A 14592-nucleotide genomic window follows, 5' to 3' on the forward strand; every position below is an offset into this window, starting at 1 on the left:
AAATGCTTTATGGTTTCAAGGCAATGCAAGGTGGAATAAAATGCAGTACAGCAAATAAACTTGATATGATTTCAACCAACAACAATGTAATCACTTTTTCTCTGGCAATTCACCATCCCCCCCCCCCCTATGCAATGGAAGGAGATGGAAAGAGGAACACACAGTTCTCAGGAATGCAATCAAATACAATACGAAATTCAGTTCCCCCCCCCAGCAAGCTTAGAGGAAACAGGTAGAAGTTTGAAACACAGGCCCAAAATGCTTTTAAATGTGATGGCAACGGATGGGAAAATGTGCTAACTGATTTTAATTCCCTCTAGAGATTCAGGGTGAGTGAGAGATGCTTGTTGGTATTAGTTCAGGCTCACTTTAGCAATGCTCTATGAGTTATTACCAGGTTGCAAACGGATTTTAACAAAGGAAGGAATGGAGCTGCTATTTTGACAAGTGGAGAAATTGAGCCAAAATCGCAAATCGCGGTAAATTTCGCGAGTGCGTAAATCGCGATTGCGGAAAAAGTATAGGAAGTCGGTTCTAGATTCGTTCGAAAGCCTAGAATCACAGCTTTAAAATGAAAGTTAAACCACGTCCCTAGGACAAACGGTTCCGGAGATACAGATGATTTAATAAAGGTAGATTTTCGGATTTAAAGTAAAACTCAAAATGACAGGTGACAGCTTGCAGCTGCAGAATTGACAGGTGACAGTTGTGCAGCTTTACAAATGACAGATGACACGATTTTTAGGAGGCTGTTCTAATTAGGTTAAAATAGTTTGGATTAGGTTATTTTAACTAAGAGATTGGGTTCTGCACAGTTCTGGCGGATACTCACTCCTAATTTTGAAATGAATGGGCCTCGTCACGGATCTGGTCAACACGTTCAGCGGCGGTTCTCTCTGCTCGGCGGGTAAATCAGGCACCGGTTCTGCTCACAGTGATCCGGATCTCTGGTTCTGCTCACAGCGGTCTGGGTCTGGTCTGCGGTTCTGGCACAAGTTCTTGGCAAAGATTTCAAACAGCTCGCCCGGCTGTTGAATAGTTTGGTTAGGTTTGCTGGATTCTGAAGGCCTGCTGAGAATACTTTTGCTTGCAGTGGGCCTTCTTGGTTCAAATTTCTGTAGTCTCTGTTTAGCTTGGAAGTCTAAGCGTTGGATCTCTGCATGTGAAGTCGTCGGTCAGCACGCTCCGCAGCAAATGGAATTGAATGTCTCTACCTGTCCCAGCAGTCTCTTTTTATGTGTTTTGGAAGTGGGTGTGTGCATGGCATAACTGAGCCTGCCCCTCTCTACTTGTCATTGGCCCAATTCTCCCCTTTCCCATGATTGGGGGAAGGAAGTGGATTGTCATCATGATGAGGTCTGTTTATGGGTCAGAGGATCCTCCCCTGGTCAATTTGCCCACAAATCTATATTTGATTCAAATACATATTTCCCAGATACACAATTTGTTGAAATTACATGTACACATTATATGCTTGTCCGCCTCTGATCTTCCTGGGGGCTTGCATTAAAAAATGACAACATTTTGCGCTTTTTGACTGGTTTACCAATATCAGACATTTACCAAAAATTACACACATGTGCGCAACGAGTATGGACATTAATTGATGAAGTGTCAGATTTTTAACATGCAGACATTTGGAGTAAGACCCTATTTTCTGCCAGCAACCCCCCAGAATACACCACAGGGTCCTAACACCTCTTAAAACACGCACAGAAAAAGCATCAGAATAATGTTATTATTTATATAACTTTGGCCAGTCCGCACTATGAGTTATCTATCTTTTTAAAATTATGCTCTGGCCCAGATGGGTGTGGTTTAGGTTCCAAAGCACATGGGGGAAGCTTCTGTCTGCCCCGCCTCCAGCTCGGGTGGCTCCCAGAGGCACTTCTCCTCCCACTTCTCCCAAGAGGAAGCCTCTTTACGGCCCCCCAACATAACATTTGCCTGAGTCCAGGACAAGGCTTTGTGCAACCTCCTGCAGGTGCCCCTCCCCTAATCTAATCAGAGAGGTGTCAACTCCTTTTGGTGGGGAAGCAGGATGCAGCTAGGCCTAGGAAGAGTGGCTGAGCAGGTTTCTCCTGTCGGGGGGTAGTTGTCAGGCAGAATTCAGCTAAATGTCACTTTAGTTTAGTGGGGGCTGGCTTGCTCCCTGCTGGAGCGGGAGCAGGACCTCCGGAGCTCCCTGGTGTGGGCGAGCAGTCGTTTTCGTCCTCGCCGTGGGAGCCGTTGCCGGAGCTACGGTTTCTGACGGGTGGGGTCACGGAGGGAGAGAGGAACCCGGAACAAACAACGGCCGAGGCCACTGGCATCATGTAAAGCTTGACGCAGATCCTCCATCTGTCCATCTGACTGTCCTCAAAAAAGACAACGTCAGGAGCTTCAGGAGTGTCACCAGGAGCATCAAAAGGCTCAAACTCCACCTCAGACCTCTCCTCATCCTCGTATATGTCCTGCAGAGAATGAAAGAACTCCTTCCTAGGTACAGGAGCAGACCTGGAGTCAAGAATAGGCCCCACAGTCTTAAACAAAGCCTTTCTCGGAGGATCCACAGCCCTAGGGGCCTCCACAAGCAAATTCAGGCCTCTAGGCCCCGATGGCATTGAGGGCACCAACAGCTTCTGTGTCAACAAGGGCGCCGAGGGCCTGACCGAGGGCAAGGCCGAGACAGCCGCACTCGATGGACATGGCGACGATGCCTTCCTCAACACCTTCCCAGACTTTGCTGTTTTCGTCAGGGACGAAGACTGCGACCTGGATCTGGCATGTCTCTGGCGAACTCCCGGAGCCTTGTCCGAACGGCACCTCAACGGATACCGATGTTTATCGTGCCGACTGCCCGGGCCCGAAGGCGCACGAGCGTCGGACCGAGACCATTCCCTGCTGGCTTCAACCAAAGGCCCAGAAGGAACAGTGCCCCGAGATTGAAAAATCTCCAGCATTTTCTCTGTGAATGCCTCCCACTCCTCCGAAGTAGAGAATTTAGTGGTGCAAGCCACTTTCCTCGCAGAGCCATCGTCCGACGAGGACGGGGAAGGCGACCAGTGACGCCGCTTCTGGGAGTGCCTCGACGAGGCGGACGAGTGCCGAGAAACACTCCGGCACAGAGATCCCCTAGACTGCCTCCGACTGGGAGAGTCACCCCTCAAGTCGTTGATGGAAAGACCAGTAGTCTTTTTGGATTTACGGGATTGGGATACTCTACCTACCTGCAACTTCCCCTTATGCTCCCGCAAGGCCTTGACAGTCAACGACTGGCATTGAAGCAGTCGTCTGTGTCGTGGCTCTCGCCCAGATACCTCTTGGCGCTTTCCGCACCTTGCTTCTTGATTTGGAGCGCTCTCCGTCCTGCCTCTCCGAGCAGGGGCGCATTGGATTAGTTGTCGCTGCCTAGTTACTTCACTGGGGCAACACTGCGGGTCCGGGCCAGCTGCGACTCTGTTTCTTCAGGTAAGTCTATCCTGTGAATGCGTTCTTGTTTTGTAATTGTCCCTTCTCTCCTTTCCTTAAATGGTAGGTGTGGATGCTGTTCTTGTTTTGTAATTGTTCCCTTCTCTCTCTTCCTTATATTGTAGGTGTGGATGCTGTTCTTATGATGTCGCGCAGGTTTGTGCACAAAATGGTAAGTTAGAGCGAAGCTATGTGCTTCTTTGTGCTAACCTTTTTGTCTTTCTGCAGGTAGCAATGCTGTCCGGAATGCGTGTGCCGAGCTGATGAAGAGCGGTAAGTAAAGAGTGGACCGCTTGCTGGTACTGTGGATTCGGGCCCGGCCTTCCACTCAATGCAGGTAAGATGTGTTATCAGAATGTCCAAGTAAACGCTTACTAAGTTGCTTTTCTCTGTCTTTTCCTTTCTAGAGTAGCGGCTTTCTGATGGACGAGATCCGCAGAGATTTTGTCTGTTCAGGATCCTGGAGCGGAATGCTGAGGCTGCTCCCAGAAGGTAAGCGAACTCTAATGATGTCTCCTTTAGTTCTCGCAGGTGATCAGGGCCGGTGTGTTGATAAAGATGCTGGCTGACCGCAGTGAACGTCACGCTGTCACAGGCACAACAACGCGAAGCGTGTGCTGGAGTCTGGGCGTGGCTTATATAGTCTGCAGGTATCCCAGGTATCCCTGGGCCTGCCACACCCAAAATGCTAGACCGCATGGTTCAGTTCAGGAACTGAGCCATATGGAAGCTTCCATGTTGTTGCGCAATGTCCTATGGGCCCAGATTACTGCCTTATCACATGAGCCTGGCGCCAAAGGCGCCAGGACTGACTTCAAGTGAGTCTGGGAGCGAATGTTAAGGCCCCTGAGACCTTGATGGGGGTACTAGATGCAGCCCATCTGGTTAGGTAGTTCTGGCCAGGGGCGGTCTTCGTGACAAGGGGAGAGGATCTATAACAGTTTGCCGGACCTCACAGGTGAACAGTTGAGAGCAGCAACAGTCAACAACTAAGGCATTGCCATTGAGATGTTCACTATTAGCCTAGGAAAAGCGTGATCCTAGCAAAGTACCATTTTGGAACTTGAGTTAAGTGGCTCATGAAAGCACAGAGTATTGTTGTACTTCACCATTATCTCCTAAGAGCAAAGGAAAGCAGAGTTATTTTTTAAGAATGGAGAAGTATTACCATATGTTTGTACCCAGCTTTGCTAACAGGATAAGTAAAATGTGGTAACTGCTTGGTCTCCAGATTGCCAAAAGGAATTTGAGATTATAAAGTGCATAATAGATATGCCATGCTTGTAGGTGAAATTCGACACCAGGTTGCCCATAATTCTCATGACAGTGACCAAGGCTTATGCACTGTGTTGTCAGAGGAATGTGGGGAGAGGGGAAGGTTGTTACGGTTGTTCAAGCTTACAGGAGGTTATGGGGACCTGAAAAACGATACTCAATAATAGCAAAATAAGTCTTTGCACGATTCTGGGATATAGAGATGTTTAGGAGTAGAGCGCTCGCTTTGACACCCGTGCAGAGCCTGCTAACGCAGGTTCGAATCCCGGCAGGGCCAAACTCAGCCTTTCATCCTTCCGAGGTCGATAAATGAGCACCACACACCGTGGGTAATAATAAGCAGCGCTCAGATACCTGAGGGTTCGTAGCGCTATATAAATGCCAAATTATTATTATTATTATTATTATTATTATAGGACATTTTTGCGGAGAGGTAGGGAGGCGGGTATCGCAGTTTATACCCTTTGCAAGAATCAAACTATTGTTAGCAATTTTTAAAAATAAGGAATTGGATGGCATATCACAAAGGATAGCAAGCTAAGTGGCAAAAACACAATGCTATAACTGTAAGGTGGGTGGAGAATCTTCCTGATCATTTAAACAAGTTTGCAGATTGATTGACTTGTTTAGCTACACAGGGAAAGAAACAACCTATCACATGAAATGAGCAGGTATATCTGACAGAGGAGGGAATTGAGAGCAAGATGGGTGGATGTCCGAACTGTAGCAATATAGTGCAAGGCATAAATTAGTTTTCAAAAATTGATTAGCAGAGTTTGCAATGAAAATATTTTTGATTAGCAAATAGACCCATTTGATTAGCAATTTCGTATTAATATTGTTAATATCACCAGAAGTTATTTGTACCCATGACATAAAGTAGAAAACAATCCAGCAGTTTTGCGTGTCGCTGAAATAAGACATTAGTGAGAGGTGTCAGGCCTTACAGATTCTTTAAACTTCAGATAGACCTGCATGTCAGGTAACTTAGTTTACCCATTCAACCTAAGAGAAATACACTTGACCCATAGCAAAGGAGGACAACAAATTAAAAATGCCATTTCTGCAAAATGGTGCATGTCACTACTAACCCACTTTATTTTGCACAGTGCTGCCACCAAGTGGCCAGCCATCAGAGTGAAATATGTATTTGACATGTACTGCAAACAAAGTAAATATTAAATACAAGTTTAAAATATCTCTTTTAAATGCTACTTGCCCTTCATAACCTCTACCTCGACTATGCAGGTGGGTAAAAAGACTTTGCAAGCCATAGATGAGTGTCTGTAAAATGTAAACCGTTAGCTGCATGAATGGACACAAATAGATATGATAATGATGTGTTATTTATATAGCGCCTTAATCCAAAGCGCTTTACAGAGCACATATTTACATACAATATCACCCAACCGAAATTGGTACTCATTTATCGACCTCGGAAGGATGAAAGGCTGAGTTGGCCTTGCCGGGATTCGAACCTGGGACCTGCAGATCACGCTTAGATCACAGCAGCGGGCGGTCAACCCGCTGAGCTATCTTACCGACACAACTAGATATGATAAAAAGGCTCTGAAAACTGTTTGGCCAGCTGTCTCCTGCAGGCGGTAATATATGATACAACCATAATCCTAAACCAAAACAAGCTCTAGAGGCTAACTACAGTGTTTGGTATTACAGTAGATCTGTAGATTTTCAGACTGGATGGAACTATTAATCACTACTTTGTGTAAGCATCTAGTTAGCTTTGTGTATTCATTATGTAAAAGGAGGGAAAGAGACTAAGCAGAGTGGATTGTGAAGCAGGCAGAGACCTGGGCAGACTAGGCGGAATATTGTAGTTTGTGGTCATCTCATTTTCAGGTTACAGTGTATTGAGAAACAGAATAATATAGAATGCCAAGGAGTATGGGTTCGCTCATGGGTTGAGCACCAGTTGCAACATGAACACAACCTGCAGGTTACAGAACTAGGTTTTCCATCAAAAGCATTTGATCATGTGATCATGTACATTTTCAAAAGTGTTAACTCGTCAATTTGATGCATCTTACGCAACCTAAACTGTAAAACATTGAGATGATGCAGTGTTTTACAGTATCAATACTGTAATTATGCATTGTGTAACAACTTACACTTTAGGAATGGAATTGCATGATTGTATTAAAAAAAATATAAAGTTGACACATATTGGTCTTTGCCAGACAGGATATAGAACACAGACAGGATATAGAACACTAAATAAAAGTATCATCCCGATTACCTCTGGTCTGCAATTATTTGAAAAAGAAAAATTATAGTCTTGCCTAGCACTCCCACACATGCCTTTGGCACTTAAGCATGGAGGAGATGATTACTGCTGCACTTTCTCACCATTAGAAGTTGAAGTGTACAGAGAAAAGACGGTGAGGAGAGTATTAAGGGCAAGAGAGGAATGCAGGGCAAGCTGTACTTTCATTGAAGAGGGAAACTTAAATAGCTAACTTTGCTACACAAGTGTCCATTTGATTAGCAAACCCACAGAGTTGCATAGCAAATTGCTATGCGACACTGCTTATTTTATGCCTTGTAGTGTGTTAGTGGAAGCTTACAGATTTGTGGAATGAGTTTGGCCCGATACGTTGCACCTAATAGACTAGCAGGAGTAGTTCAAGGCAGTAACGTATTGCCACGTACGGAAAAGCCGTGACTCAGTAATGCTGCTTTTACACTTTATTAACACAGAGAGATTACACAGAACGTGGTGTTGAGGGCTACCCTGTGTCGTAGATAATATGAATGTTATCTGGGGGTGATCTTCTGACTGGCACTCCTTGGGGCTTCCTCTCTTCAATAAGCCCAGGTGAGCTCCTGGGGGATCGTTTTTGCTCTTCATATATGGATTTCTTGGGCCCTGCCATGGGTCCTTTCTTATACTGAGTTTGGTGGCGCCCGTCTCACACAAATGGGCGTTATCGATGTCCCCTCCTTGCCTCTCTTAGCCTTCGAGCTGAATCACAGTTTTGGGTTCCAGGTGAGTGGGCTGGCTTTTCTCTCTTGGGTGTCTTTTCCCTGGCCCCCATGTCCCTAGGCGGCCACCTATCTGACCTAGGGGCGCCATGGCCAGCTTGTGACTTTCTCCAGCACGTTTTTTGTTCTTCCATGTTGGCTAGCCAGTTTGCTCCATCCTCTCCCCGGCGTAATGGGACCTCACGGCTTCCTGGGGAAACCTTCACGAAATCCCTAACCCCATCCAGCCGAAAATCTCTGTTCCACTAACTGTTCTGCCTGGCTTCAACCTTTTCTTCACCTCGAATCATGGGACCTGGTGGCTGTCTAAGGAAACTTAATTCATTGAGTGTCCCTCTTTCCCTCCCCGCTGGATACCTTGTCCTCAGAGCCTGGTTCCTCCGGCCAGGGCCACCACTGTCTTTGTAGTTCCCTGCTGTCTGACACACCATTCGGTGATGGGGACCACTGGACCGCTCCTCACGGGGGTAAACTTAGTTGCGAAGAACATGCTATATGCAAGTAGCAGAGCAGTCCTGATGGAGGGCCTGCACCTGCGATTCATAGATTTGGCACAAGACAGAAATGCAACAGCTACCAGAATGAAGGCAGAGAGGCGTCAGAATTCAGATAAAAGCTACATAGGATTGTTAAGTGTAATTAATTGGGTACGGCTTTGTTGATGGTTATGTTAGTTTATCTGTTTTTCAATTCTTTTTATTCTGTATGAGGTAGGAAGAAATTCTGTTTGTAAATTAAATTGTCTTTTTAATTTATATGTATATGTAAAAGGTGAAATTAACCAAATACATTAATATTGAAATAATAATTAAAGCTACATATTAACGACACAGCCCAATGAGCACAATATGCTGCTGCAAGGGCCGTGGCAAGGCATATACACCCCTGGGCCAGTGAGGTTGTAAATATTTGTGCTATGCTTGGGATTTTTTCTCCACATGGGTAGAGCATAAGTGTGAGGTGACGTGTGCCTGAAGTGACGTCTTAAGTGTTGACAAAGTTTCTTATGTTTGCATAATAATTTGCAGTTTTATAGCAACCCCTTTCAATTGCATTGCCAAAGACAATAGTACAGAAGCCTTCTTAAGTGTGGCATCCAAAAGCTAATAGCATATTCGCGAGAGGACTTTGATGGAAGTTATGTGTAGGGTTAATGCTCGGGGTTGAGAATTATGAGGCTGAAATATGCACATGTGGTAGGCATACGTTTCTTGCCTCATGCCACAAAGGAAGGGCATAGAAACGCCTTTTTGAGGAGGTGTCCTGCGTGGACGAACAGGTCAGGACCTGCGAGTGGGAGAACTTAAAAAGATTCAGACTCTTGTGCAAGACAGGCAATTTCAATCAGAAGAACAGGTTGACCAACAAAAAAAGAGTTGTCACTTCTGTGCATTCTATTGGGGTACATGGGGAAGGTGGGAAAGGTGTGCATGGGCTGAAAGTGCTGCATAGATAAATATACATACACAAACATGCACATGCACGGGAGGAAAGCTCAGCCGCAAAGTGCGCGCCTTGGAAGCAAGACGACAGGAAGCAACACAGGTTCGATCCCGGTCCGCCCCGCGCTTAGAAACCTCTGGGTTTTAAGCGCGTTATAAATACGCAATAACGACATAAAAAATTCCTGTAACAGTGCCTCAATGCCCCCGAGCTGTGTGTGCACTTTAAAAATAAAAAAATATGCCCAGGCAGACGTACGGGCCCCATGAGTATTGGAGATTACACCCTGGAAATGAGCAAATGTCCAGTGTGGAGCAAAAATAAAGAGGTGAAGGGGAACACCATTGGGGGTGTTACTGGGTTTCCCAAAGTGTTGATTATTCCTTCCCTTCTCACTTTCTTCCTTTGCTGATTTACATGGTGACATAAGAGAGGGGGGGTTGGTGCTAGCCATACGAGTTCATGTATAAGAATTGGGCAGTGTTGGCCTGGGGTGAAGTAATGTAGTACCCTCGCTTCTGGGAGTTTCACTCAAGTAAGTTGGTATAGGCTTTCCTGCATCCCTTTAACTGAGTGGTATGAGCGGAGACGATAGCTCAAGGGCAACACGTTTGTCAGAGCAACACAGGTTTGAATCCCGTTCACGTGCAATTAAGCGTGTATTAAAAGATTCATTACTCATTCTGTGATACTCAAAACGGTTCATCCTGTTATCCTGGACCTCAATTCCTTAAAATAGAGACCCGGCCCGGGTGAAGTAAACCATTACATAAGCAACAGTGCATAACCAGGAATTAACAGCTTTTGCTACATTCCCCTGTTGCTGTACAGATATTTTGTAGCCAGGGTACTTCAAGTGCAGACTTTTCAGCACTACATACTGGCAGCAAAGAGAATTGCCATCATAAGCATGTTGCATAATTAAGGGTTAACGTGTACCGTCTGTAGGCTGTCACTGTCGCCTGGGGAAGTGCATGTATTACAAGGGAAAGGCTTCACATCTCACTACAGAGATCTTGTCAGTGTTCCCAGACGGTTATGTGGGCACAGACATCCTGCATGAGTATAGGGTGGCCATTGCGCATACAGAATTTCTTAAGAAGTTGGATCTTGGTCAGCTTGATCAGGTTCGGCATAGGGGCACACCTCCTGGCTGATCTTTCACAGTGTAATACCTTAGGAAGAATTTCTGCTCTCAGAGTTCAATGCATCCAGCATGATGGTATGTTGGACCAAGCATTTCTGAGCCTCTATGATGATTTCTATAATTGTCTGATACTTTGGAGAGAAAGAAAGGAGCGGAGGAGAGAGAGTTTGTTTAGAGTCTTTGAGAATTGGCCATTTAAAGCAGGAAGAATGTTGGAAAGCACGTCAAGGGTTGATAATAAAATATATATCTTGTCTATCAGGACGTTTCTGAGTAGATGGCTTAGATGGTAACTAAACACCTTCATTTTACCTCCGCTTGAAGATCAATCAGGTCTTGCCCTGTATGGACGGTAGCCTAGATCATTTTGGCACCACATATTTGTGGATGATCTAAATGGCAATGATGGAGGGGCCAACACAGTCGTTTTTGTAGTGCTCACTGACAGTGCCTTGGCCATTAATACACATTCTTCCACTACATTTCTCCTCAGTGTACCGCATAATAACCTAAAATATGAGCCCCACCGGGACCTGCTACAGATCTTCTGAGTAGCTCACATACAATGCTCTTGCAGGCAACTCTTGCGATTGCTTAGTTTTTGTCAACTAACAGGGTTACACCACTATTAATGAAGATGGTTTAGGTATTTCTTTCTGGAGAACAGTACACCCTCATTACTAGGCATGACCTGATGTAGTCATAATACAAACATGCCAATGCTGTGAAGATGTATTGGGTATGCCAGCCATTCTTCCTTCGAAAATGCATGTTGCAGGTCACGTCCCAACCTTTTTAGACACTTGTTACTTGAGACCAAGTTAACCGTCATCATCGTTTGTTTATGTTCTTGATGCTGATATTGCAATTTCATACATCGGTCTGGTGGAGATCAATGTGTGTTGGAGGTGAAATACACCTGTTGAAAATCTGGTCCATATCATGGTAACTTGTTCACATATATCTGCTTGGTGGTTGGAGAATGGCACTAACATACCTTGATCCTTTAGGAATAGGTAAAACTGACAACATCACAGCCCTCAGGTTTCCCAGTCCAATGTGTGAGAAGGCCAATCGGTTTTGTTCTTGGGATTCTGAGATTTAATGGAAAAGGCAAGACTACAATTCTCACAATTCCAAGAACATAACAGGACTGGATGGTATTATCGTGCAGTCAACTGGGAAAGTTGAGAGTTCTGCAACATATATGATATTTAACAACATCTCACCAATCCTGCATTATAATGTGCGGACATGTAGCGGTATATTGGTGGCAAACTAAATTCTCCTCTGAAACAGAAAGGCAAACAATATACTACAAACTGGGACCTAGTTACTAGAAGTGACAAACCTCCAACTGAGGAATGGCATCACCGACCAATTCAGAGAAGAGGAGGAAACTTTCTTTATGTTCTGGGGGTGCTTTTAGTTGAAAAACACCACAACACACTAAGAAAACACAAACAACTGCTGCAAGTACAAAATCATGATAGCACTTTCTAAGGTATATTTCAGGTTCAGGGCGCAGGTATAATGATCGTTTCAAGCAGGTGATTGAATTACAATCTTTCACCTTATCATTCTGAGTTGTTGGGGCACGGTGCCTCATCACCTGTGCAGTTTGCTACGTCACTACTTTCCCAAAGGCATGTTCTGCTGTTAGGAGGTTTGTTGATAGCGCTTGGTGATTATGGACTTAAACAACTCCCTTCAATATCCTAGTGTTGTCAGAAAGGATATTAAAACTGTTTAATTCAGGAAAACCTCAATCGGCCCCCCCCAAACCCTCTCCAGTGCTAGCAAGGTGGCCCTTCTGCCACAGGAGGCCACAGCTTATTTCCACTTGCAAGATGGGATGAAGATATATTAATGCAAGCTCAATAGAGGGAAAAAAGTGTCCAAGTCTAGTGAAAATACAGCTCTCTCTTCACCTGCCTCCAAAATCTGCCATTCCGCCGTTTCACCTTCCTACAAATAAGCTGAAGAACAAGGACACACATCGGGGCTGTTGATGGAATGTGGACTTGTCCCGGTCTACCCAGAGTGAATGCACTGGCCACATCCAGGCTGAACTGGTGCAATGAAGGCCCTTCCAGCAAAGCCTACATTTATCTTACAAGTAAGCTCAGACTGTTACGTTTAGAACACTCGGGGAAGCATGTAACCCTAATCATATTCACAACCTTAAACAAGCTTTCCACTGGGTGGCTTCAAAGGAGCAGATAGCATTTTGGTTGCCACATGCACACTCTTTATAAAGACACTGAAATAACTTAAGTCGACAATGGGAAATCAACGCGGGCCGGTGACATCCAGTCACAAAGGGTTGCACTAACCAGGATTCCTCGTATGCTACCCTGGGGGTATTATGTTCTAAGGAACCCCAAGTGCCGAGTCCGAGAATTTGGAGCAATCCTCCTTGGGTTCGGTGCTTGCAAAACAACACTAAGCCTTTGGAAAAGTAATTAAAGTGTTTTTTGTTCTATTAAGGTTGCAACAGCTGTTTTTTTCTTTCTGCATCCCTGTTACAGGAGGAGTCTGTGATGCTCAGGGCCTCCAGAGGTTTCGATTAGTCTGCACCATATAAATGCTGCGACTTGGTTATTTGACTACCTACTGTTGTGCCTCACGTAACACTTTCCCAACAACTCGAAGCAGCCACATCTGTGACGTTCCGCAACCTGGGAAGCTCATTTAACAAAATATACTTACTATAACATGTAATGAAACTTGTAAGATAGTTCTAGATTGGAGTTTATGCAAATGTTGGATTTAGATACGAGTGTTACAAGGCAATGCTTTTCGCGTACTTTCTGAAATAGATTTAACAGCTTGAACTTGGCACCATCAGAAACACTCATCTAATTAAAAAATATATATTTTATTAGTTAGGTGTGTGGTGTAGTCTGGAAGACTTTTTTTTCCCATATTATACACATTACAAATATCATACAGTCAAAAACAAATAAAGCCACGTGTGCAAGTCAAAATAAGATAGAGGTTAATGAACTTGGTTAAAATGTACTCATGATAGATTTCCATACAAACGTTAAGTGCAATAGTCACCCCTGATAAAGATGGGTGCCAAAAGGCACCTGTGCTCAAAGTGCTCAATCCTCACCAAATTGGAGCAGCTATTTCGTGTAGGCTTTGTGCAGAGAGGAACAGTTTGGGAGGAGATGTTGTGCGCTTTCAGGTTGAGCAACGTCTTTGCAGAATCCGAGCGTGGAAAATCATAGCTCTAGCACCTTGAAGAATAGGTTCAAGCAAACGTTCATCTCATTTCCACTGATTGGCCTGCGTGCCTGTACAGTTTGAATGTCTGCATCGTCTCATGCAAAACACCGATTTTTCAGGGTCTCATGCTAATAGATTTATTCTAGCATCAGAGGATTTAACTATTTATGAAAAAAGTACTCACTTTCATAATGGCCTTTTGTAAATAACATATCCATCAAAATATTGAATGATGTACTGTCAGGAAAGAAACCCTTTAGAGACTGAAAAAAAAAAGAATATTGGATTATAGCAAGAAAGCAAAACAGTATACTGCATGCTGCGAATACAAAAATAATGGCATTCATCATGCCCAAAAACTTAACCTGTATTCTTCTAATGGTTTCTAATCACATATCAGTCTCTTCTGATCTATACCTCATCACAGTAATATAGTTCACGTAATATAAATGTCCTAAAACAAAGATCATAAATAAAGAATAAAAAAAAAAAGAAAATCCATAGAAATAGGTCTACAAAATCCAGATAAATGTGTTCATGTGCCCCAAATCTGCTTTCGGGCCATTTTCTATTATCTGCTTCTGAGATGCTGCCTTTCAGCTTGGAAAACTGCATCTCATATAAAAAGCACAATTCAAGATTAAATAAAACTAGAGAGTTGTTTAATAAAAAGCAAAGTGTAATCAGACACATTAAAAAAGTAATTGTCACAAAAAAAAGCATTTTCAGGAAAAATAACAAAAACAGTGTTGGTCCAAGGGGGCGTACGAATACATGCGAGTTCTTGTGTATTGTTTATTCCCACGAGATTCCATCACAATGGATCTGATGGGCAACCTGTATGATTAGCTCCTGTCCACGTTACTACAAGCCGACTATTGAATTTGAATTCTTTAGGTCGCCTTAGACAGACCAATTTATACATTTTTGGGTGACACATTTGTCATTTTTGCTTGCCACCTTAACTGGTAGTTGACTCCATGCACTTTAGACTTAATGCACTTTATCTGATTCTAGATTCTATGCACTTTAGACTA

The 14592-nt window shown here is 44.1% G+C and overlaps 1 protein-coding gene across 4 annotated transcripts in view; it reads right to left on the reverse strand.

The window, feature by feature from the left end:
• Nucleotides 1-14592, reverse strand: part of PTCD2 (pentatricopeptide repeat domain 2) — a 298424-nt gene that overhangs the window by 162153 nt on the left and 121679 nt on the right. For all 4 annotated transcript variants that reach the window (XM_069627512.1, XM_069627515.1, XM_069627514.1 and 1 more), the window contains one exon: nucleotides 13740-13818. In XM_069627512.1, the coding sequence (XP_069483613.1) occupies nucleotides 13740-13818 (79 nt within the window). The remainder of the gene's footprint in view (nucleotides 1-13739; nucleotides 13819-14592) is intronic.

The sequence above is a fragment of the Ambystoma mexicanum genome, chromosome 6p (genome assembly GCF_040938575.1).
Source record: "Ambystoma mexicanum isolate Mex_15411 chromosome 6p, UKY_AmexF1_1, whole genome shotgun sequence".
Lineage (NCBI taxonomy): Eukaryota > Metazoa > Chordata > Amphibia > Caudata > Ambystomatidae > Ambystoma > Ambystoma mexicanum.